The 25,115-nt window shown below is 46.0% G+C and overlaps 1 protein-coding gene across 3 annotated transcripts in view; it reads right to left on the bottom strand.

The window, feature by feature from the left end:
* The window catches only part of LOC147607825 (NAD(P)-binding Rossmann-fold superfamily protein), a 109,943-nt gene extending 86,126 nt beyond the window's left edge, over window positions 1-23,817 (bottom strand). The window contains exon 1 of one of the 3 annotated variants that reach the window (XM_086789583.1): window positions 23,574-23,817. In XM_086789583.1, coding sequence (XP_086645709.1) covers window positions 23,574-23,680 — 107 coding nt within the window. In that variant the 5' untranslated portion in view covers window positions 23,681-23,817. The remainder of the gene's footprint in view (window positions 1-23,573) is intronic. The other 2 variants (XM_086789584.1, XM_086789582.1) reach the window with 2 other exon arrangements.
* Window positions 23,818-25,115: the final 1,298 nt, after the last annotated feature.

The raw sequence follows: 25,115 nt of genomic DNA, 5'->3' as shown, positions 1-25,115 counted from the left end.
TTGGGTGCAGCCGTCTTGCGGGTAAACGATGGAGAGGTCGCTTGGCGGCCAGATGCAAGAAGGTGGCCATGCACAGCCGCCTATATCACTCCTGTTTTGCATGGAGGGGCCCACGAACAACAACTGGCCGATCCACCTTGATTGCATGGAAGCGGCCAGCTCCAACGTTCCCAAGGGGGGTGGGTAGGTGGCCATGCACCCACCCCCACACACAAGATTAAGGGAGGAGTTCTCTCCCCACCATGGTCCATTCGTGGGTGCCCACCCTTCTAAAGGCACCATGAGATATTGGGAAGGGTGCCCACTCATTAATGAGTGTGAAACTGCAACCTTATAAAAACAAAGGTTAAAAAAAATGCTATGAAATAAACAAATGCAATACAAGTCACGCGAAGACAGTTCCAAGCATGCAAACATGAATGCATGTGCAAACAGTATCATGGACATATCTCCCGTTCATGGAACAAGTACTAAACATTTCTGTCACGCACAATAATGGCACGACAGAAAGTATAAATCTCGGTCTTCCTATGGAGTGACAGTCCCATAGGTAAGACATAGATCCAGATCCAGGCACGAGTCTCCCTATGGAGTGACAGTCCCATAGGCAAGACACGGCACAAATACTGTGTCATGACCCTGTGAAAATGGAACAGCACAAGTGTGGGCATGGTGGTTGCTGAGCAAAAATATTAAATGATTCACATTTGGGGTGCCCGGACAAAGAGAATGATGTGTGGACATCTTCAGGTGTGAAGGGGGACCAGAACATTCATGAATTTTAATGTTTTATTCATGGGTGGCCCCTAGGCCTAAGTGGCCCCTAGGGAACTTTAATAAATATTAAAGTTGGGGGCCTAGGATAATTTTGGAGAGAGGCCACTCCACTTTTGGAGTTACACGTCTCTCTCCTCTCTCTCTCTCTTGCTTTTTGGGGATACGTGCAAGCAAGCTTCATGCGTAGAGAAGAGAAGAAGACTGTCGACTGGTAGCTGCTGTGTGTGAGAAGAGCAAGCTGTTTAGACAGGCCATATAGAGCTGTATGACAGCAAGTACAGGTGTACGGACTGCTACAGGTTCAGGCGGCGCTGACAGAAGCTGAAGGCGAGGTACAGTACGTGCTGCAAGTTGTGTTGCTGGTACAGGCGCAGCTGACAGGACAGCACAGACATCTGTACGGACAGGTACAGGCTGACACAGACAGCGCAAACCTGTACGGACAGGTGCAGGCTGTCAAATACTGTTCTGTCCAGCAAGTACAGGTGTACGGACATGTGCATGCGCAGAGAAGGTACGGACAGGTACAGTACGTTGACCTGTACGGACAGGTACCGGCTTCCGTACTGTTCAGTCCTGAACAGACTGCAAGTGGTGCATCTCCTGTTGTAGCAGTTGCAGGCAGTGCTTTACCAGATGCACCACCTGCAGTCTGTTCAGTCCTGAACAGACTGCAGGTGGTGCATCTCCTGCTGTAGCAATTGCAGGCAGTGCTTTACCAGAGTTTAGTTGGTGCATCAGTCAAGTGGTTGCAGGGAGGCAAGTACAGATAGTTTCTTGCAAGTACAAACTGGTACGATTGGCCCCGCGAGTGCAGAACTACGTGCTGATTTGGTAAGCTCTGAACTTGTCCATCTTTCTTTCTTTCCATTGGCTTATGTCTGCTGCAGAGTTGTGCTATCTGGCCCCTTGTGAGAGGAGGGGTATGGCAGATTGAAAGGGTGGAAACAGAGATTGGACAGTGGATGTATGTTTGTGCTGAATTGTGGAACCATGTACATGGGATATGCCAGATGTGTGCTCAAGGCTGCCCTGCTGAATGGTCTTGGCTGATCAGAGGGAAACATAGAGTGTTGCTTTTGTGGGACAGATCTGTGTGTGAATCCTCTGTGCTAAGAGGTCTTGTGGGCTACCAGATTGGACATACAGGTGTATTCTCCTGGCTGGTTTTGTTGTACTCAGCTTTACATCATTTTGAATTTGAATAAAGAAATACCGAAAGGAGCGCCAAGCTTTGGGGCCAACAGGTGTCGTTCTCATTTCAGATTTGGGGCACTCTAGCTCCAATTAAATTTGTTTTTATATTTGGACTACAAGTGGAAGGGTGACTGCTAGTCTACCGCACTTTGGTTTCTACCAGAGGCCGGTTTCAAGGTTCCGTTGCCGGGACCCATCATCAACTTTCTTAAGGGGGTGAGCTCATGGTTGACTCGAGGAAAGTCATCGCTGAAAAATTCAGCAGCATGTCTGATACAGAAGACGAATATTTTTATCATGAAGAGGAAGAGCAAGAGACCTGTCCTGAGAGAAATGAATCTGAGGATATTCTTGCAGGAGAACAGGCTGCAGATGATGAGCAATATGAGGATGTAACACAGCCAGAAGATATGCCTAGTAAAGAGGAAGATGATGCTCAGTTTAAAAATCGTTTGGCCGGTGTTATGGATGTGTTTATGCAGCTCACACAAAGTGAGAAGTTTGCTGAATTTATGAGATCCCGTACAGAGCCTGAAAAGAAGAAGAAGAAGGTGCGTTCTAAGAACCTTCCTCAGGGTCATAGTGCTGCCTTCCCACAGGATCCATCTGTTGGACAGTTTCCGAACATGCAGCATGCTTTTGGTGCTAACTCTCAGAGTTCCTTCTTTGGACAGCCATCTATTCCTCAGCAGACTATGCATCCAGGTTATTTTGGTGGTGGCTCGGTGTTCCAATCTATGACTGGGGGTTATCCTCAGGGAGGCATGGGTATGCCAGGGACTTTCGGAGCAAATTTTCAGCCTGGAATGCAGGGGAATATGTATGGTGGTATGCAGTCCGGAATGCAAGGAAACATGTTTGGGGGCATGCAACCTGGAATGCAAGCAAATATGTATGGGGACATGCAGCCAGGTATGCATGATGGTATGTTTGGAAACATGGCTGGAATGTATGGCATGCCAGGTGTGGGAATTGGAAATGTTGACCCTATGATGGGCATGAATGCTGGGGGTAGCAATCTTGTGAAGCCACTTCCTTACGATAATCCAACGCCTATGGGTAAGGCGAAGGATTATAAGGAAGGGGGAGCTGCTGTGAAATTTGACACATTCAGTGGAGCCAAAGATAAATTAAAGGCACTTACCTTTTTACAGCAGTTTGAGGCTGCTTTTTCTGGTGGTAATTACACGGAGTCCTCTAAGGTGAGAAGAGCTGCCACTTCTCTCAAGGGCAATGCATTGCAGTGGTGGTCTACTCTTCTCTTGCAGGGCAGAGCACCATCTACTTGGGTACAATTTAAACAGGTGTTCTCTTCCGTATGGCTCACATCTACTTTTGAGGTGGATGTAATGACAGCATGGCACAAGTTGGATGCATCAAAATGTGAAAATCTGGAAGATTACAATAAGAAGTTTTGGGAAGCTTTACTCCCAGTTACTTCTTACCGTGCAGTGCCTTTGTCTGAGCAAGTAGAGAAGTATTGTTGTGGGCTGCCCAAGGAAGTGCGTGACTATTGCATAAAGACTCGAGTAACAAACATGTCACAGATGATTGAGAATGCTATGACAGCTAATGCGTTACTCACTGGAGTCTCATCTGGATTTAAAGGAAGTAAGAACTCGAGCAAGAAATCTGAAAAATCTGGGCATGCTTCGCGTGATGCAAAAGGGTCTACAGAGACACGGTATAAGAAGTTGCCAATGCCCAAGAGAACTCCCGAGGAGAGACAGGCTTTGAGAGATGCTCGGAAATGTTTTTACTGTACAGAAGAGGGACATATGTCTTTTAATTGTCCCAAGAGAAAGTCCCAAAAGGACTCTGACAATAAAGGAGAGCCCAAGTCAAAGAAACCAAAACCTTCTGCAGGGTCAGTTCTTGATCTTGTTGGGGAACAGCCGGGTGGTGAAGAGACTGAGTTGTGCAAGGCATGGGACAAAGTGAGAGATCAAAATGCCTTGATATTCTTTGACACAGGTGCTAGAGCCAACTTTATTTCACCGGATTTGGCTGGTCGATTGGGGATTCGTGCAGAGGAGATGGGGCCGTTATATGAGGCTAACATGGCTTGTCCAGGGTATGCAGAACCCATCACTCCTATTATTGGGAAGCTTAGGCTTCATTTGCAGGGTTATGTGGACAACGAAGAGTTTTTCATCATGCCACTTGATGGATGTGATGTTTTGTTGGGAATGCCATGGTGCCACAGAGTACATGCGGTGGTGGATACTTACAATAGGAAGATCACTTTGACTCATAGAGGGAAAGAACATGTTTTGGATGTAAAACTTAAAGAGGAATCTGTTCCTATTGTATCAGCTTCGGCAATTTCATCAGTAATGAAAAAGCATCTTTCCGCGTACTTGATTTATGTAAAGGATGCACAAGATGATGAGTCTAGGTCTAATTTGTCTATGTTAGATAAGGACAGGACTGATTTCTTATGTGGATTCCAAGATTGTTTTTCCGAGTCATTGCCAGGGAAACTTCCTCCGGAGAGGCCAGAAGATCATGCCATTGATCTAATTCCTGGTAGCACTCCACCAAATAGACCGTCGTACCGTGTTAGTCCAGCCCAACAAAAGAAATTATGAGTCAGGTACAGGAGCTTTTGAATAAAGGGTTGATACAGCCTAGCTCATCACCTTTTTCCTCACCTGTACTCTTAGTGCAAAGAAGGATGGTTCTTGGCGCATGTGTATTGATTACAGGGCGCTGAACAAGAATACCATCAAGAATCGATTCCCCATTCCGAGGATCGATGACATTTTGGACCGCTTACAGGGCTCCACAGTCTTTAGTCGTATTGACTTGAAAAGCGGGTATCATCAGATACATATTAGACCCAAGGATGTGCATAAGACAGCATTTCGAACCACGTTTGGGTTGTATGAGTTCTTGGTTATGCCCTTTGGTTTGACAAATGCACCTGCCACATTTAACAGAATGATGGACAGGATTTTCCGGCCTCATAGAGCGTTTGTGGACACATTCTTTGATGATATGATTGTGCATTCACAAACTGAGGAGGAGCATAGAAGGCATTTGGCCATTGTGTTTGCAAAACTCAGGAACCATAGGCTGGTTATTGATGGCAAGAAGAGTGAGTTCTTCTTGCAAAAGATACATTTCTTGGGGCATATTGTGTCTAAGAATGGAATCCGTATGGATCCATCGAAGGTGGAAGCAATTCTTAATTGGCCAGATTTGAGGACCGTGCATGATGTACGCAGCTTTTTGGGATTGTGTTCCTATTACAGACGGTACATACGGCATTTTGCTGAAATTGCTTCGCCTCTTCATGCTTTAACAAAGAAGGCAACTCCGTTTAGATGGGCTGATCAGGAAATTATAGCCTTCAAAAAGCTTAAAGAAAAGCTTACTTCGGATCCAGTATTGGTATTACCGGACCTCCGAAAGGCTTTTGTTGTCCAGTGTGATGCATGTGGAAGTAGCATTGGGACAGTTCTCATGCAGGAAGGACATGTGATAGCCTATGAGAGTAGAATATTGCAAGATGCCGAGAAGCATTTACAGGTTTATGAGAAAGAGATGTTGGCTGTAATTCATGCTCTTTCTACATGGAAACACTATTTGCTTGGGGCTGATTTCACTGTGCAGACAGATCATCAGACCTTGCGTTATTTCCTCACGCAAACTAAGCTTTCAGAGAAGCATATGCGATGGGCAAACTTTTTGTCTATGTTTCACTTCTAGATTGTACATGTGGAAGGCAAAAAGAATGTTGTGGCAGATGCTTTGTCATGCAAGCCACAGGTCTCAGCAGTTTCACTTGCTTATCATCATGAGCTTGATGAAATGAAAGAGCACTATGCCCATGATGAGGACTTTGATAGGTTATATGATCAGATATCTGAGGGTCAGCGGCATGAACACTATACTCTCAGAGATGGGTTTTTGTTGATGCATGGTAGACTGTGTGTTACCAGGCAATTGAGACTCAAGGTTATGATTGAAAGTCATGCTCCACCGTATGCAGGTCATAGAGGTATTGACGCCACGGTAAAAGCAGTGGAGACTTTCTTTTATTGGCCAACCTTGAGAAGAGATGTTGATGCCTTTGTTAGGCAATGCATCGTATGTCAGAAGGTAAAGTTTGACCGTCAAAAGACACCAGGGTTACTACAGCCTTTACCTATTCCAGATAGACCTTGGGAGAGCATTCCCATGGATTTTATATTTGATCTTCCCCGGACACAAACGGGCAATGATGGCATTTGGACTATCATATGCAGGTTCAGTAAGCAGGCTCATTTCATTCCCGTGCGTAAGACGATCAAAGTGGATCATATGGTGAAGTTGTTCATGGCGAACATCTTCAAGTATCATGGCTTGCCTACGTCTATCATTAGTGACCGTGATCCACGGATGACGAGTTTATTCTGGAGAGGGTTGTTTGACAACATGGGTACAACTCTCAAGTTTTCATCTTCATTTCATCCACAAACAGATGGTCAATCAGAAGAGGCTAACTCTACAATGCTAGATCTTCTTAAGTATTATGTGTCAGAGCACAAGCAACAATGGGAAAAGTATCTTCCTTTGGTGGAGTTTGCATATAACAACACTGTTCATACCTCGACGGGCAAGACGCCTTTTGAGATTGTGGAAGGAGGGAAGATGGTACCACCCATTTTACACACAAAGGATAAGATCTTTGAGACTGATCAGTATGTAGAAAACATGGATGAAGCTTATCGGAGAGTTAAGTTGGCACTCCAGAAAACTCAGCAAAAGCAAAAGAAAGCAGCAGACCGTCACAGACATGCTTTAGAGTTTGCATTGGGTGATTGGGTTCTTTTGCGATTTGAAAAGGCTAGACTCAAGAAGATGAAGGGTAAAGAGCGCTTATTCCCTAAGTTGAGCATGCGTTATTATGGGCCTTTTCAGGTATTGGAAAAGATTGGTGAGGTGGCCTATCACTTGAAGCTACCAGATCACTGGAAGATTCACAATGCATTTCACGTGAGTCTCCTTAGACCTTTCCGTGGGGATGTGCCTGAGGATGTATCAGATGAGGCTCAGCCGGAAGTTGAGGAACTTGATGAGGTTCTTATTCCAGAGCAGATACTGGCACATAAGGAAAGAAAGGTACGAGGTAAAGTTTCCCGTCGCTATCTTGTGAAGTTCAAGAACTATTCACCGATGGATGCGAAGTGGATGGAGGAAGATGACTTAACAGATTCACCTCAGGTTTTGCAGCTTTATCTCGATGCCTTTGAGTTGGAGCCGACTCTTGTTGTGGCTCATTCAGGTTCAGCAGAGCATGGGTCTGGAGCATTGCCTGATGCTCAAGAGGGGGTAGCACCTCCACTCCCTTGATACAGACAGGCTCAAATGACATCTAGAGGTCGCTTGGTGCAGTTTTGTCTCACCCGAAGGTACTGATGGCTGACAGTACATCTGTTTATGGGACTTCTATGATATATGTGTACTAGTCACATTGGAGCGGATAATGTCATGAGGTACTGACGGTTTGCTGCGTATCATGCGTGCCATCATGAGGGCCTGTGGTCTCTCTATCTGTGTCCACCAATGGGTAGCAAGGCCTGGCACCCATACCGCTGCTCCATACATCAATGCCGGTGTGACTAATGTGTCAAATAGCCACCCCTTCGTCCGAGGCTCCTGAAAATGTGCCTGCTGGCACTGTCTCTCTAGCATAGCCAATGCTGCATATCCCCGTTTCAATCTAGCTCTGGCTGTTGAACCCATGGTGAAGCGGGTGGCTGCTGCAGAGAAGGTAACCCCTAGGTACACGTATGATGTCACCACCTCCACCAGTAAGACCCCTCTGTGTGCAGAAATCATCGAGTGCATGTAGATGCTGCTGTAGACCACTTGGAGACTCAGACACTAATACAATATCATCAGCATAAAGCATAATATGTACTGAGGTACCTGCTAAATCAACCCCATCTCCGCCTCCCCGTGTAATGAAGTCAGCCACCTCATCAATGTATAACCCAAATAGCGTGGGGGAAAGTGGGCATCCTTGCTTCACACCAATGGTGCTAGCAATAGTCTCGGACATACCTCCTGGACATCTGCTCGCCCAAAAACCTGCTTATATAATGCATAGATGCCCCATGTCATATCTGCTGGTATGCCAAGAGACTGCAGGCGCTGAAAGAGCCTCTCTCGTGGTACTGCGTCAAATGCCTTGCGGAAATCCACAAAGCAGCAATAGAGCTTTCTCTTCCTCACTCTGGCCTGATCAATCATACATCTCAAAGTGAATACATGGTCAGTGGTAGAGAAAGCTCTCCTGAAGCCTACCTGCCCTGATGAGCGTAAACTTGCTCGCTCAGCATATAAGCTAAGCTCTTGCTCCAACACTGCATAATAGAGTTTGGCCAGCACATGGCCAACCATAACCGTCCTGTAGTTGCTCGGATCGAGCATATCCCCTGTTTTGTGAATCGGCACAATGGTGTGCATCGTCCACTCCGCAGGCAAACCCTCTGCTAGTGCCCTGTTAAACAGGTGTGCAAGAAAAGGAGCCAAAGAATCTACTGCATATATGAGATGCTCACCCTGCAAGCCCGTATGGTCGGCGGCCCGTCCATGATGTAGGCGGCGGATAGCTTCCTGTACCATCGAGTGGGTAAAGAAGCTAGCTGTGGTAGGTCGAGGCTCCTGTGGCTGAGGTATAGGTGGCTGCTGTGGGGCATGGTATAGGCCCTCTGCATATGTGTGCCATGTCTGTGGGTCTGCAATAGGTGTCGGTGTCCGGGGCTCTCTGAAGTGCCGCCATGAGACAGGGCTATCTCTACTCATGAAGAAATGAAAGATCTCTACCTCCTGTATCTCTGCGAAGGCCCGCCTTTTGCGGCGAGTAAGTCTCCTCATCTCTCTCCTCGACTCCTGCTCTGTGATGGCTCCCAAGGCTCTCTGTATGCGGAGCCGTGAGTATAGGGCTCTGCACTCGTCATCATACCATCTGTTCTGGGGCATAGTCCCAGATCTCACAGGCTCTCCTGAGTGTACACGATGTGGGAAGCTCTGTAATGCAGCCGTGTGTAGGAGTGATGCCAGCTGGGCTGTAATGGTATCCATAGGTGCCAGGGGATCCATGAGTAGGAGCCCATCCTCTACTCTGCCAGTGTATATGTCTGCCATGTCATGTGTGAAGTAGATGGTAGTGTGTGGCGTCGGTATGTGGGGGGCTGGTGATACTGGTGATCCGGCTAGTGAAAATGCCAAGTATGTATGATCTGCCCCAATAGGACGAGGTGGAATGGAGAATGAGGTGACAAGCTGTGATGCCTCCAAAGACCCCATAATGTAGTCTACCACCGTGCCTCTGGTTCGTGTATGACCCCCATGTGGGAAGCATGTCAGCCCTCCTGATCCCGACCATTGTAGCATCCCGTTATAAATAACGAGACGATGCCTGGCTCCCAACTCTAGTAAGTGGTCCCCATAATGTCCTGTCTGGTCCAGTGTCCTCTGATGCCCGAGTAGCCCCTATCTCCTCTGGATCCACAGGGTGGAGGATCTCCATGTCATCATAGTCATACACCTCACACTGTCTGCTCTGTGTGTGGGCATTGAAGTCGCCCGTAAGAAATACTTCCCCTAGTGTAGAATAATGCATAATCTCCTCTGACAGACAAGTGTATGGCGAGGCTCCTGTCTCCTACTCCTGTGGCATGTCCTCTGTAATGACATAGGAGGATCCTGATGGAGAAAAGTAACATAGAGCTATGTATATAACCCTGTCTTGTGAGAGCTGTAAGCTGATCCACATGTATCTGGCCTCTGGATCCTGTGCTACCACTCTCAGTCTCCCCTGTAGCTCCCGTCTGAATAGAATTGCTACTCCCTCCGACCCTCTCGAGGTACCTTGGCGTGTGGTCCTCCTGTATGCTGACTCCCACTGGAATCCCTCTACTCGAGGTAGCCCTCTCTCTGGGCTCTGATGTGTCTCTGTCAGAAGTATGATGTCCCTTCCCACCATAACATGCTCCAGTCAACCAGGCTGCACCCATAGTGAACCATTACAGTTCCATACTGCCATGTGTATCTCTGTCAGTGGCCTGGTCTATGTCCCATAGGCCCCAAACCGCTAATCCATGGGCCGGCCATCAATGATGACCCAACCATCTCGATAGAAGGCCTTCTTGCCTTCTCTCCTCGCGTGTAAGACTCGTGGCATGCAAGTTCTCCTATGCTCAAGCTGCATCCTCGTGAGATCATCATCCAAGAAAATAGGAGCTCCCTCTAAACCCCGTAGTATGACCCTCTTCCTCATGAAGGTGACCCTCTCCGTCTCTCCTGCAAACTGTAGGATGAGGGCTCACTTGCGTGTTGAGTCTTTCTCGGCTCTCCATGCTTTGGTGAAGGGGAGAGGGTGCTCTTCCTTGTAGCCAAGCTTCATGCATAGAAGCTGTCCATCTTTCTCCGGAGTGGAGTCGGGTGTCTCGGCTATACCTGTGACTCGAATGTTGAGGCGGCGGGCATGCCTCATCTTCTCCTCCTCAATGGTGGTGTGAATGATTTGGTGTTCTTCCCTTTGAGTCTCCTCTCTCACTTCTTTACGGATGTTCTTCTTCACCACCTCAACCCATCCTGACTGCTTGGCTTCGAGCTTTCCCTCCATGTCCTTTGTGATCTCCTTGGAGATCTCTTCTTTGATGGCCATGAGAGTGTTGTCATTGATCTCCCCTTCTTCCTTCTCAGTATTCTTGATGGCTACCATTTCCACTTTCAATGCACTCACCTCCTTCTTGAGTGCCGTGTTCTCTTGTTCGAGGTTCGTGACCCGTGCTTCGAGAGCCATGATGTGCCGGTGTAGTTTGTTCTCCACCTCATTGAGGTTGGAATCGGATGTCTTCTTGTTCTCCTTGATTAGTGCCTTCATTGCCGTCTCGAGGGCCTCGAGTTTCTCTTGGAGACTCGGGGCCATTCCTCCAGATCACTCTGCAGTCCTTCCCACAGGCAGGGAGGAGAGAGAGAGAGAGAGAGAGTTATGTTGCTGCCTTGGGGGCCTGAGCAAGGGTGGGTGGGAAAAGGGGGACAGCCAGCGCAGCGAACAGAGAACAACGGGGAGAAGGCGGCGACAGTAGCAGCGCGATGGGAGATGTCACCAGCGTGGACATTTCCCAGTATGAAAGGGGTCTGGTGGACTCCAGGATGCCTAAATATTTGGAAAGTACAAGCCTTGGGAATGGGGGATTATCCTAGAATACAAAGGACCACACTCCTAAAATTTAGGAGAGTTGCTATTTTTGGCCCGACTCCAATGGAAATTCTGTTCGCGTCATTACATTTGGAATTGAGCAGATACCAAGAGTTGGCAAAGTGCCTATGACAGAATGTCTACCAGTTGGGATATTTTTAGAGATAAAGTTTATGGAAGGACCCATCTCTTAGATTGGGACATGTGGCAAGAAAGTGGACCAAAGTGAGACAAGTGGCCTGACACTTGTTAGAAAATGGATCAAAGTGAGACAAGTGGCCTCACACTTGTCACTTCAGCTATTGTGTGGCTCTCCACTTGTCATTGTAGCCTTCTCTTGCCATTTTAGCTCATGGGAGGCCCAAATCTATAAATTGGAGCCCTCTCTCTTCATTAATGGAGGCTCTCTTGCTGCACACTAGCCTCTACCACCATTACAGACTGCCCTAATGATGGCTACTCTCTTTCTCTCTCTCTTGAAGGCTGCCCATGAAGAATACCGGCTGTTGGGGACTGTTTTGGAGGCTTCCATCGCGAAGAAATACTGAAGGCAAGGGTATTTAATCATTTATTATGATTTCTAGCCATTGTACTTGTTGCACCAGCATTTGTACTTGCTGTACCTGCTGTACCAGCCATCGTACCGGATGTACCAACCCCCCGTACCTGCTGTACCAAGCCACCGTACCTGCCTGTACCAAGCCACCGTACCGGCTGTACCAGCCACCGTACCTACTGTACTAGTCATTGTACCTGCTGTACCAGCATTTGTACTTGCTGTACCTGCTGTACCAGCCACCGTACCAGCTGTACCAGCCACTAAACCTGCTGTACCAACCACTGTACTTGCTGTACCAACCATTGTACCTGCTGTACCGACTCAATGGAGAGTTGTACTTGCTGTACCAGCTCTATTGCATGAAGACCCGTGGTTTTTGGGAAAGAATCAGTACCCACACGGAGGTATATGGATTATATTGTTGGCTTGGTATTTCTACAGCCTATGTTCCGGCTTGGTAGCCTTGTGTTGGGCTGTGTTATGGCATTTGTATGTGGATAATCCGGCATCTCCCGTGGGGAGAGTAAGGCCCTCAAAGCTTGTACATGATATTATTCTCCTTGGGTAATAAAATACTCCAAAGGGGGGGGTCGGCCCATTCCGGCCTCTATGCGGTGTCACACATGCAAGCTCCATTTTCAGCATTTGTGGATGTTTTGTCCAGCTTTATGTTTTATGCAAAGTGATGATGGATATGTGTTAAGGCTGTGGCCATGTTTAAATGTTTTAATATGCATTGATGGTATCAACAAGTGTGTCAAAGGCCCTAGTCCCCCGGGCACCCGCCGCGAGTTTCAAGAGAGAACTGTGTGAGCGGGCGGCGAACAGGGCAGCTATGTGAGCGGGCGGCGAACAAGGGAAGGGAAGGCGACGGCAGCGAACAGGGAACAGCGGGGAGAAGGCGGCGACAGTAGCAACGCGATGGGAGAGAGCAGTGCAGGCAGCGCACAGGGCGGCTGTGTGAGCGAGCGGCGGCACACAGAGCGGCGGTGCAAGCGGGCGGCGAACAGGGCGGCTGTGCAAGCGGGCGGTGAACAGGGGAAGGGAAGGCGACGGCAGCGAACAGGGAACAGGGAACAGCGGGGAGAAGGCGGCGACAGTAGCAACGCGATGAGAGAGAGAGAGAGAGAGAGAGAGAGAGATCTGGAAATTAAAAATTTCATATGGTACAAAAAGGTACATCTGCCTTCTTATGGCTGCCTTCAATGAAAAGGTATTAACCCTAATCTAGGCCTAATCTATGATCCAGCGAAGCCAAGGGACTGAATGCTGAAAACGATGAGCACGTAAGCCTTACATAGAGTTGGGAATATCTCATGGACTCGCCGACTGCTGGTCGGCCAGCTCCTAGATAATAAAATCAAATATATGCTGTAACCGACAGGGATATTCCTTGGCCGACAGCCCCCTGTGTCCTTCCACAAGATACTCCAGCGCCAATAACACAGTATCTGCTCCAAAATCTGGTTCTCATCTTTCTTCTTTATCTTGTTGCCTCTTTAGGATTAGCCTCTAAGTTCAGTCGGTGCATGTCTTGCACATGACATATCGAGAAGATCAATGAAGTGGCTTTCAGATTGGCATTGCGTAGTCATTGGCACATACACAATGCTTTTCATGTAAGTTGTCCGCAACTGAAAAGCATCCAAATATGTCTGAAGCACATGCAGGCAATCTCTGAAGAACTCTTCATCTACCCATTTAGCATCAATGGGAAGATAGCTCTTCAACTTCACAAGGTAACGCTTGAACTTTGCCTGCAACAAGCTTGTGTTCCTTGTGATTCACAATCTGCTCTGGTTGCAAGATCTCCTCAAGCTCATCCACTTCGGGTGGATCCTCAATGATCGTTTCATTGGGCTCCGGCCCTACATACTCGCGAAGGAGACTAGTCATTTTCATGTGAGTCTCCTTCGCAAGTATGTAGGGTCGGAGCCTAGTCAAACGGTCATTGAGGATCCACTCGAAGTGGATGAGCTTGATAAGATCTTGCAGCCAGAGCAGATTGTGTCTCACAAGGAACGCAAGCTTGTTACAAGCAAAGTTGTCGGGCATTACGCCTATTGATGCTAAATGGGTAGATGAAGAGTTCTTCAAAGATTGCCTGCATGTGCTTCAGACATATTTGGATGCTTTTCAGTTGTGGACAACTGTTTAGAAGCTGGGAGGGATGTCACCGTTTGGCCACCCAATTGGTCCACCCGTGCTTTCTCATCATGTATGTACATTGGACTGGTATCCATGGCAATTATATATGCCGGGGATTGATGCCACTCGTGTGATATTGTGGACTTGGCTTGTACCTCTATGTACATGCCCGGAAATGCCTGGTGGATTGGTGTTCCATTGGGTCTAGTACCTCGTGTACTTACCTAGAGCACGTCTATTTTGATATAGTCTCATGAACGAGGATTGTCCATACCAATGCTGCATTGCATAGCATCTTTATGTGCTTGCTTGCAACTGAAATTGCATGCTGTTTTCATGCTTGCTCGACTAATGTGTAGTTCCACGTAAGGGGACGCTAGCCCGTGAACCGTGCGTGTGAAATTGTTTGCTGACATGGTTATGTGGCATGTGACAGGTGGTAAGTATTGATCATAAACCTAGCCTTAGGAATTAGCACTAATTTATAAGTGAGTATGTACACACTTCATTAAGTTTTGGGCAGCCAAAACTCACTTATAAATTATGACCAGCCCGGTGTTCAAACACATTGATGTCCCGAGGTAGACAAAACCCAATGTCCACCACCCAGACTTTATCCCCTTTGTACAAAGGGAGTAACCAGCCATGTGTCCGTTCTAGCTTGCACCACATAGCATCTACATGACACCTAGAGTGTACAACTCACCACCTCACTCTTCCCTCTCTCTCTTGAAGTAGGCGCCTCCTTCATAAGGCCTTTTGGGCTGTATTTTCTGCACTTTCTCCTTCCCAAGTCCATATCCGAGCTTGCTAGGGTGTTTCCCAAGCTTCCAAGAGTGTTTCCGGGCGCTATTCACTCTCCCACACTCCCAATGACTGAAATTCAGCAAAACAGCTCACTTTCTTTCTGTAATTTCTGGTCTTTTCGCTGAAAACCCTAATTTCAGCCTTCCTTTCTCAAGTTGAACCATAGGGGAAGCTTTCCTAGGGTTCACTTCATCGTCTTGAAGACTTTTGTTGTGAAGAATTGTGACAAATCGAAGATTTCAACACTCCAAGCACTTCCATTGCGAAGACTTTGCTGTCATCAACTTTACTTGCAATTGGTAAGCTTTTATGCTTAAATATGGAAGGAAGTAGCAAGAGGGAGGAACCGGGTTACAAGATCACATACCCTGTGTAGTGTTCTCTTGTCCTACGTGCTCTCTTGCAGATTGTTGCTACCATGTGTTGGTGGAACAATAGAGAGCAGATGGTTGGAAACATGGACACTTGAGAGGGTAGTGTGAGTTGCAAGTCTACACCGGCAACCACATTGTTTGCAATATTGTATTCATATGCATTGGTATGGAAATCTGGTCAGAAATGCCCATGACACTATGTACTTGATTCTCCCAAGATCAATATACTTTATTTGAGGGAGGGGCCGGCCATTCCGGCTCATTGTGCGTCTCTTGTCAATTCACCAAATTACTTCTTGTATTAAGCATGTTGTCCATTAAATCTTGGTGCACCCACTTGTCATTTCATGTTTGGTGTAAACATGTTACGTCGTCCCGAGTCCTTATTAGACCAGTTGGTCGGATAACTGTTGTTTTGCCAGAGTCATTTAGCAGCCTCTAGTGTGTGTGAACCTTTACAAAAAGTACTAGCAACATCATTGCCTACGGGGACATGGATAAAGGCCAAGTAAGACCTTTGGGCAGCCTTCTAGCCTACCCAAATTTGGGGACCATGTGTGAAGCTTTTATAGCTTTATTAACATGATTAAGACTTAATTAACAAACATAAGACAAATGCTGATAGAAAGATTGAGTTGAGTTGTTTGCATTGAGACAGGGGCCTTTCTTAAATAGAGGCCGAAAAGGTACAAGTGAAAAGACACATCCCTGGGAAGGGGTGTGGCTCTTGAGTCAACGGTTATGTCCTTTGGACTTAGGGGTGTGCCTTTTAATGAATAGACATGTCCTTTGATAGTGACCCATGTGTAAGGGTGTGACCCTTCACAGGTGTCCTTTCAGTTAATAAGGGATTAAGGAGTAATTAAGGAGAGATTAAGAGAGTTAGTCACAATCGTGACATTCCCTCCCACTTAAAATAAGACTCCGGCTAAGAAGAGATGGTTGTCTTTGAAAGAATTCCCGAAGAAGTTCTGGATATTCCTGTAAGTCTTCATCACTTTGCCAAGTAGAGTCGGAATCATCAAGATCTCTCCATTTAACCAAAAATTCTGTAGTGAGTTTATGTCGTGTTTCTTTCTGTCTGACATCAAGAATTATCTCTGGAATTAAGAGTATGTGTTCATCTTCGATTTCTGGAACATAATCCAAATGATCTAAAACTGAAAAATCACCGTCCACAAACTTCTTGAGCCAAGAAATGTGGAAAGTTGGATGAATTCTATCCCAAGAAGGTGGTAACTCCAACTTATAACTAAGAGATGAGTTCTTAATAATACGAAAGGGTCCATAATATCTTGGGCGAAGCTTTGGGAAAACTGATTTCACTGTCTTGTATCGATGAGAGGCAATATATAATAATACCAAGTCTCCTTCTTGAAATTCAATGTGACGATGATGCTTATTAGCTGTGCGTTGATATTGCTCTTGGACGCTGATCATCTTATCCTTAATCTGTAATAGAATATCTTGCATTTCCTGAATGAGGTGGTCTGCTAAAGCCACTTTATGTTGAAGAACAAAGTTGGCACGAATAAGGGGATTATGGCCATAAGCTGCTTGAAAAGGTGTCATTCCAATAGGTGAATGATAAGAATTATTATAAGCAAATTCCACCAAAGGTAAATATTCTTCCCATGAAGCTAATCGAGACTGAACATAATGTCGCAGCATTTCTTCCAGAATCTGATTAACTCGTTCCGTTTGTCCATCTGTCTAAGGATGATAAGCAGAGCTAAAGAGTAAATTTGTACCAAGAGACTTGAATATCGAAGTCCAAAAATGTCCTGTAAACTTTGGATCTCGATCCGAAACTATAGATTTTGGCAATCCGTGAAGTTTGAAGATATACTTTATAAACAGTACTGCAATATATGAAGCCTGGGCTGCTTTCTTGCACGGGATGAAATGTGCCATTTTAGAAAATCTATCAACCACCACAAGAATCTGTGTATTGCCTTTAGAAGAACGTGGCAATGAAGTGATAAAATCCATACTATTACTTTCCCAGCATTCATTGGAAACTGGAAGTGGTTGAAGAAGACCAGCTGGAACTTGTCTGCTAGCTTTCATACGTTGGCATGAGAGACACACTGTAACAAACTTAATAACATCTTGCTTCATTTGAGGCCAATAGTATGTAGCTGTCAAAAGACGATAAGTCTTGTTGATGCCTGGGTGTGCAGCATAAGTGACCTTGTGATGTTCTTTCACCAATACTCTTCGAACATGAGTATCATGAGGTACACAAATACGGTCCTGATAATATAATAAACCATCCACTATTGTATATGCTCCATAAATCTTTGAGTCGGAAGGAGTTGCATTTTGAGAATTGAGAATTCGAAATGCATTTCCAAAATCACGATCTTTTGAATAACGGTCCTTGAAACTTTGAGGTATATCCATTTCAACTGGAGAAATAGCCAAGACCGAAGCTGACGGCATACGACTGAGGGCATCCGCAACCACATTGGTAAGACCAAGAACATACTCAATTATCATATGAAAATTGGCTAAGAATTCGACCCAACGTGCTTGCCTAGCATTCATAACTGGCTGCGTGAAGATATATTTCAAAGAATAAATATACCGGGTATCTTCCTTGAATTGCAGAGTGCTTATGACTGTCAAACGCAATAGCACGTCCTTGTTGCATTAAGACGACACCAGTGGCAATATCAGAAGCATCCATGTAAACATCAAAGGGGAGAGTAGGGTCTGAAATAGCCATGACAGGAGTTGTTGTCAAAGCTGTCTTTAAATTTTCAAAAACATGTGTTGCGGCTTCAGTCCATTGGAATGCAGGAGCGGACTTTAAAAGTTTGATGAGAGCAGCAGCTATTTCGGAAAATCGATGAACCTTTGTGTGATAGAAGTTGGCAAGTCCCAGAAAAGAACGAACATCATGGAGGTTTGTGGGAGTTGGCCAATTGACAATAACCTGTATTTTCTTTGGATCCACGGAAATACCGTCTACTGAAACAACATGTCCAAGGTATTCCAAGGATGTCTTGAAGAATTCACTTTTGCCTCGATTAATATAAAGAGCATTGTCTCGAAGCACCTGGAAAACGATCTTAAGATGTGCCTTGTGGTCTTCCATATTACGACTGAACACCAGGATGTCGTCAAGATAAATAATGACGAACTTGTCCAAAAAAGGACGAAAAATATCATTCATCAGACTCATAAATGTTGCAGGGACATTGGTTAACCCGAATGGCATGACCAGGTACTCGTAATGACCATATTTTGTGCGGAATGCTGTCTTATATTCATCACCTTCGCGAATGCGAATTTGATGATATCCAGACTTAAGATCAATTTTGGAGAAGACCTTTGCATGGAGCAATTGATCAAACAATTCATCAATGCGTGGAAGAGGATACTTATTCTTGATAGTTAACTTATTAAGGGCACGATAGTCGATGCAAAGACGTATAGACTTATCCTTCTTTTTCACCAAAAGCACTGGAGCTCCAAAAGGGCTTTTACTTGGTCGAATATGTCCTTTCTCCAAAAGTTCAGTAAGTTGTCGCTGTATCTCCTGAGATTCCGTAAAAGAAACTCGATATGAAGCACGAGTAGGTGGAGCACTGCCAGGAAGAATATCAATAGCATGGTCGACTGGTCGGCGAGGTGGGAGGACCACAGGAAGCTCCTGAGGAAAAAGATCCAAGTATGGAGCAAAGAAAGGTTGCCTGAGATACGTCACCTTTGTATCTATGTCCTCGGGAGGGTCGTTGGCTGAATAGACCATTAAAAGTGCTGAGGAACAACCACTCTTGCGGACCCACCGTTTCACTTGAAGAGCTGAAAGGGTTGGTGTAGAAGGTTGGTCTCTGATTCCTTCGAGAGCCACAAGCATATCATTTTGAGCAAATTGTATAGAATGGTTCCGGAAACTGATCAGGGGATCATATTGATACAGCCATTCTTGACCAAGGATCATATCATAATGTGCCAAATTCATGACTTGGAAATCCAATTTGTCACGATAGTGCTGAATTCGGAAGGAGAGGTGTTTGGCAATGGTGTTACACGAGGATGTGGAACCATCGACAAGCTCTACTTCATAAACAACTGTACTTGGAGAAGTCCGAATCTTCAATCTCTGAGTCAAGGTGGTTCCCACAAAATTATGAGAACACCCAATGTCAATGAGCACCTAAATAGGGTGACTGGAAATAGAACCTTGAAGAACCAAAACCTGAGTAGACCGCTGAGGCAACGGTGAAGAGGCAGTTTGTGCTGTAGCAGTAGCAGTAATTACTGAAGCATGTGCAATAGCATGGTGATTAACTGCACGCTTTCCTTTGTCAGCAACTAGGGGTTTCTCCTTGGAAGTAGGGGGTTCAGCATTAGAATTCTGTCGATGGGTTGGTCTTTTGGGGCACTCAAACCAACGATGAGGTCCATTACAAATTGTGCACAATCCTGTCTTTTGTTGATTCCGTCTAGAAGGAACAGTAGGACGAGGATTGCGAGATTGGTCACGTCTTTGGTCCCGTCCACGATCCGAACTGCGTGGTTGGAAGAAGTGAGGACGTCGGAACCGAAAAGAGGACGATCCTTCTGATCGGCGAGGGTGTTGAGAATTATTCCATTGGGGATTATGCCGGGAGGTAGAAGAGCCAGATGACTCTCTGCGACTATCTCGGCTCATACGAGATCCATTGGCTTTCTGAAAGTCATTAGCTCGACCGAAAGAGGCCGGATTTCAAGAATTAATGTCTGCAACGCGCTCGGCATATCGTATGGCATCGGCAAGATCGACAGGGTTATATTTCTGAACATCGGCAAGCAATGTGGGGTTAAGCCCTTCAACGAAGGCATGAAGTTCATCCGCTGGGGACAACGAACCAAGGAACCAGTTTGGTCCAAATGGCGTAAGCGAGTACGGGCTTGGAAATCCGCATTAGCATGTATGAACGGCTTACGGAGGACCCGCTCGAATTTTTCCCACGTTGTAACCGTTTTTCCATAGTGCTGTCATCGTTGCCACCATAATAAAGCAGTGTCTTTGAGGAGGGATACCGCAAAAGTCGCCTTTTTGGAGTCAGAAAGGGTCATGGTTTCAAAGTATAACTACAATTTGTAGAGCCATTGGTCTAAGATGCGCTTATTGCGCTGACCACCATAAGAGTGAGGGAGTTGATCAGCAGCATGACAGCCTGGCACATATGGAGAGCCCGATGCAGGGAGGCCATTGACCACCAGACGACTCCACCGGCGGAGGTCATACAGGCCCTCTGGGTGGACATCATCCACACCTTGAGAGGACACTGGGGGAAACTCCAGGGAGACTCGGATCGCATGAGAGGGCGCCGCAAGGCTTTCCTCCGCACCTGGCAGCCTGGCCCTTTCCTCACCGCGAGGGACGAGGATGTCATTTGGCACTATCGGCCGCCAGTTTGGCTTTTCTCACCTCCTTCATGTATTACTAGGTAGCCCCCCCCAGAGAGCGGCCAGCCACGGGGGGGAGCTCAGGTGTTCATTGTGTTTTATCCCTCCTTGCGAGGTGAGCTTTGTAGCCATATGGCGTTTTCTCATTAACTAATAGAAGGATCTTTTTTCCGGAAAAAAAAAAGAGTGAGGGAGTTTAATTTCCAATTTCTTTGTTTTACTGGCTTGTAAAAGACGATAAAGAGTTTTAAGGTCGTCGCCTTCTACCTCAGAAGGAATGACGTCTTCGTCTGCTGGTACTGTTGCTGAAACATCTGCTGCTGGTACGGAACTTGTGTAGGAGTGGCGATCCGTGTGAAGCTGCTGGATCTGGGAGGCCAAGGATGCCATAGACTCCTAGAGTTGCTGTTGGAACTGCTGTTGGAGTTGCTGCAAAGCTGACTGCCATTCCGGAGGGGCTGGTATGTCAACAGGTTCTGGAGATGTTGATGTAGAGGCTTCAGGGTGATGAGGCTCTGGGGGTTTTTGCTGCTGATGATGCCGCTGGGCTCTAGTAAGAACCATCGGCTGGAGGGTGCGACATCTGGAAATCCCGAGAGGAGAGGCTACGTACAGGTGAAGCGGCTATAGACCATCCAGTATAGTAAGGGCGATCCTCTGGGACTGGGCTCGCACAAGAGTCTGCTACTGGAGAAGAAGGTACAGGAGTAGGGGCAGCTACTGGTGTTAAGGGTGTATACTCCGGTGTAGAGGGGCGCACCGTGAATGAAGATGGATGAATGTCCTCAGAATAAGTGCAATATTCATGAAAAATGTTGCTACACTCGGAGAGGATAGCGCCCAGATAAGGATGACGCCTAAGTATAAAACAATAATGATCCAGATCTTGTGGAGAAGTACGAACACGGATCACCCACACGTCGAATTCTCGGAGGTGAGAAGTCGGTGTGGCTATCTGTATGCAGTAATGAGTGGACTGGAAAAAGGGGGGCACACTCACTGGAACAGGGGCTGGGACTGGTGGAGAAACACGGGTAGGAGAGGGCACTATGGACTGAGAGAGTGTATCCTGTAAATAACTGAAGTCATAGGTTTCCTCTGCTATAAGCCGTCGGAGAAGAGAGTAGTGTGTGTCCACGTGATCGGAGAGGTGCTTTGATCCCGTAAAAAGGGGTATTGGCCCTGGAGGAGTGGAGAGCCCGCAAAAGAATGAAATGGCGGATTGCTGATATGTTAATACTCCACATTATGTGAAATGTGTATACTCAAGAAAATGGAAAGATCACACCTAAAGGAGGTTGCCATAATAAATAGTATTGCTGGAGAAGAAGCACCAAGGTAGTAGCCGTCAAGCCGCAGAGAACACCAACATAGACCGCAGGAGCCTAGTAATGAAGAAGGCTGCTTTCGAGGAAGGGAGGCGGCAGGAAGTTGGCGCGCAGAAGACCAAGACAGGCGTCGTTTCGTAGGAGCCCGTAAGGTAAGTGTATGGTTTTTTTTTTTTAATGCGCTGGTCGGCTAGCCGTTGGGTTCTCTCTTTTTTTTTTTAATGCGCTGGCCGGCTGACCGTTGGGTTCTCTCTTCTTTTCTTTTCTTTTTAATGCGCTGGTTGGGGGCTGGCCGTTGGGTTCTCTTTTTATTTTTTGTGTGCGCTGGTCGCTGCCGGATTTCTTTGCGCTGCGGGTTGCCTTTCGCTGGTCGTTGCCGTTGCTTAAGTTATAAGGCTTTTTTTTTTGTTTGTGTGAAACGTCGCGTTTAAAAAAAACGTGAAGAGTCATGGCTTTAGAAAACGAAGGGTGGCGCCCCTTGCTTAGACAGGTATTCAGCCCGAACAGAGTGCGATCAGGACCTCCAGTAGTGTATAGGCAGCCTACAAGCACTTAGATGGAACCCTGATGTGAGTCTCTGCTTCCCACCATTTTTTTTTTGAGAAAATTGGGAAAAAATGCTTAATCGAGCAAAATTGGCAAAATTGGGTAAAATTAAATGGGGCATTCTCTCCTCCTGCTCTTCCATTCAACACTTGCTACACCCAATTTTAGGGTTTGGGTGGGCTGATTTTAGGGTTAGGGTTTGGACTGATTTTAGGGTTAGGGTTAGGGTTTGGGCATCTCACAGGGCGAAAAAAAATTGCTCTGATACCACTGTGAAGCTTTTATAGCTTTATTAACATGATTAAGACTTAATTAACAAACATAAGACAAATGCTAATAGAAAGATTGAGTTGAGTTGTTTGCATTGAGACAGGGGCCTTTCTTAGATAGAGGCCGAAAAGGTACAAGTGCAGAGACATCCCTGGGAAGGGGTGTGGCTCTTGAGTCAACGGTTATGTCATTTGGACTTAGGGGTGTGCCTTTTAATGAATAGACATGTCCTTTGATAGTGACCCATGTGTAAGGGTGTGACCCTTCACAGGTGTCCTTTCAGTTAATAAGAGATTAAGGAGTAATTAAGGAGAGACTAAGAGAGTTAGTCACAATTGTGACACCATGGAGGATTTGGGTGCCCACTGCTATGGACCCAAGGCCCATGGATTGAAAGGACACAAAAAGGGGAGGATTTCTCCATGACCACCCCTAGGCTCAAATTGCCTTGTCTTCCAAGCCTCTGTATATGCCTGCAAGACGGGGCACAAAAAGAGGAATTTCTCCATGACCACCACTAGGCTCAAGATGATCAAGAAAGTACAGCATCCGACCAAGAATCCAAGTCAAGGTGCCACTCAAACAAAGTCAAACAAAGAAAAAGTGGACAACCTCATAAATATGGAATCAGTACATGGTATGTCAAAAACATGGCATCTACAAGCAACACAATGCACATGGGGCTAAGGCTCAAAACATAGAAATTCTAATAAACCTTTAGAGTAGGGGCTAAGGCTCAAAACATAGAAATTCTAATAAACCTGTTGTATGCAGCACTTAGGGCACTACAAAGGCATTGATGAAATCCAACTGCCTCCCAAGTTCAAATCACCGCAAGCCCCCATTGGGATTGTGGCCAGAAAGCAGTTCGGGAAGCCGAAGGCGCGGGAGACCAAGGGGAGCCCAAGCCGCCTATCAAATTGCGACCACAGAAGGACCTATTTAAGGAAAAAGCATACCTCCGTTTCGATGAGACGATTCTGAGAAAAACGACTGTGAAGCAAGAGCCGAGTACTGCGCCCGAGGCTACCAGCACGAAGGCCAATTTGTTGCTTCTGCTGTGCATCGTGTCGTGCCCACTGTTCGGAGGCGATTCTGGGTTTATTTGTACTCTGGTCTTAAGCCCGTTTCACAACCGGGCGGACGCTGGAGCTGGTCACGCCACTTGGCCAGTGAGAGCAGTTGGCTACAAAAAAAGAAAGCTTCAGCTGCCCTTCAGTGGCAAATGTAACACCACTAAAAAGGGCTGGTCAGATCTACCACCTCCCCAGCGTTTAGCTTTCCTTTTGACATTACAAGTTTTTGACAGCTTTTTCCAAGCAGCAGTCAATGGTTGTCTATTAGTTTCAATATAAAATTTGTCTTTTTCTACGTTGAACGAACTTGACCAATCCCCTAGTGGCCGGTGATAGTGTTCGGGGGGGCCTGGTGGATGGCGTGAACAGCTCCGCTAATGAACCCGGAACACGTCCCTAAACTTTAAGATTTTATTTTTTCAACTTGGCTGGAAATTATGAAAGTACACTACTCATATAGACTAGATACCATCTGCGCACCTAAGGAGAGATTTGAACCTATCACCTATGGACTCTCAAAATCTTTCCTTACCACTGCGCTAATGACTGGAAGCATTGTGTTAAGGCATCTTGTGAATAAAAAAAATTCTAACGGCTTCTTGTGAATACAAAATTTTCTTACCAGTCGTTAGAAATTTTCTTATTCACGGCTTCTTGTGAATACAAAATTTTCTTACCAGTCGTTAGAAATTTTCTTATTCATAAGATGCCTTAACACAATGCTACCACAACAGCCACACCGAGTAGGACTTGAACGTGAGACCTCTTGCTAAGAAACCAAACGCCCTTCCCAACCAAGCTAGCACTTGAAAGTTCCCAACCTCGCTAGCACTTCGAATGAATTTTTTGTTGTATGCAAATTTAAACGCTAAAATGATGTCTTCTTATTATAAGATCTCTACGTGAAATTACTAGAAAAAACTTACATAAGAAAAAAATCTGTTTGTTAAAAAGGTTAACTAATAAGTCACCTCAAGAAAAGAGCATTGATGATAAAAAATGTTGCGTCCTCCCTTTTTAGCCTAGTTCGTCAAAAATAATGTTAAGTGTAGTCAGGCACTAAAATATAATTGTGTGGGCATAATTTGCCCTTAGAACATTAGAAATTGAATGGGTTTTTAGGGCTCAAGGTTAAAGGAGTTAGTGACTGGTTATAGAAAAATAACATAAGTTTAGTGAAGAAAATCATGGGTTGTTCTCTCCCTCTCCCCATACACTTGACATGGTAAATCTTGCATGGATTCAATTCTCCCATAGTATATAAGAGACCCATGGGATTTTTTCCCCTCATCCCCACTCCCTTAATCTTTAACACCCACCCTGGGTGAAGTTGATGCACATTTGAAGAAGGGGGAGGATAAAATTCTCTTCTTCCACCCTTTGATTGCCTCTCCAGTGCAAGAGGAGGCTATTTCAAGTGCCATC

The sequence above is a fragment of the Cibotium barometz genome, chromosome 54 (assembly GCF_041138505.1).
Source record: "Cibotium barometz isolate CiBa-2024 chromosome 54, ASM4113850v1, whole genome shotgun sequence".
Lineage (NCBI taxonomy): Eukaryota > Viridiplantae > Streptophyta > Polypodiopsida > Cyatheales > Cibotiaceae > Cibotium > Cibotium barometz.
The sequence above is the reverse complement of the archived record's forward strand: the minus strand, read 5'-3'. Positions and strand labels throughout refer to the sequence as shown.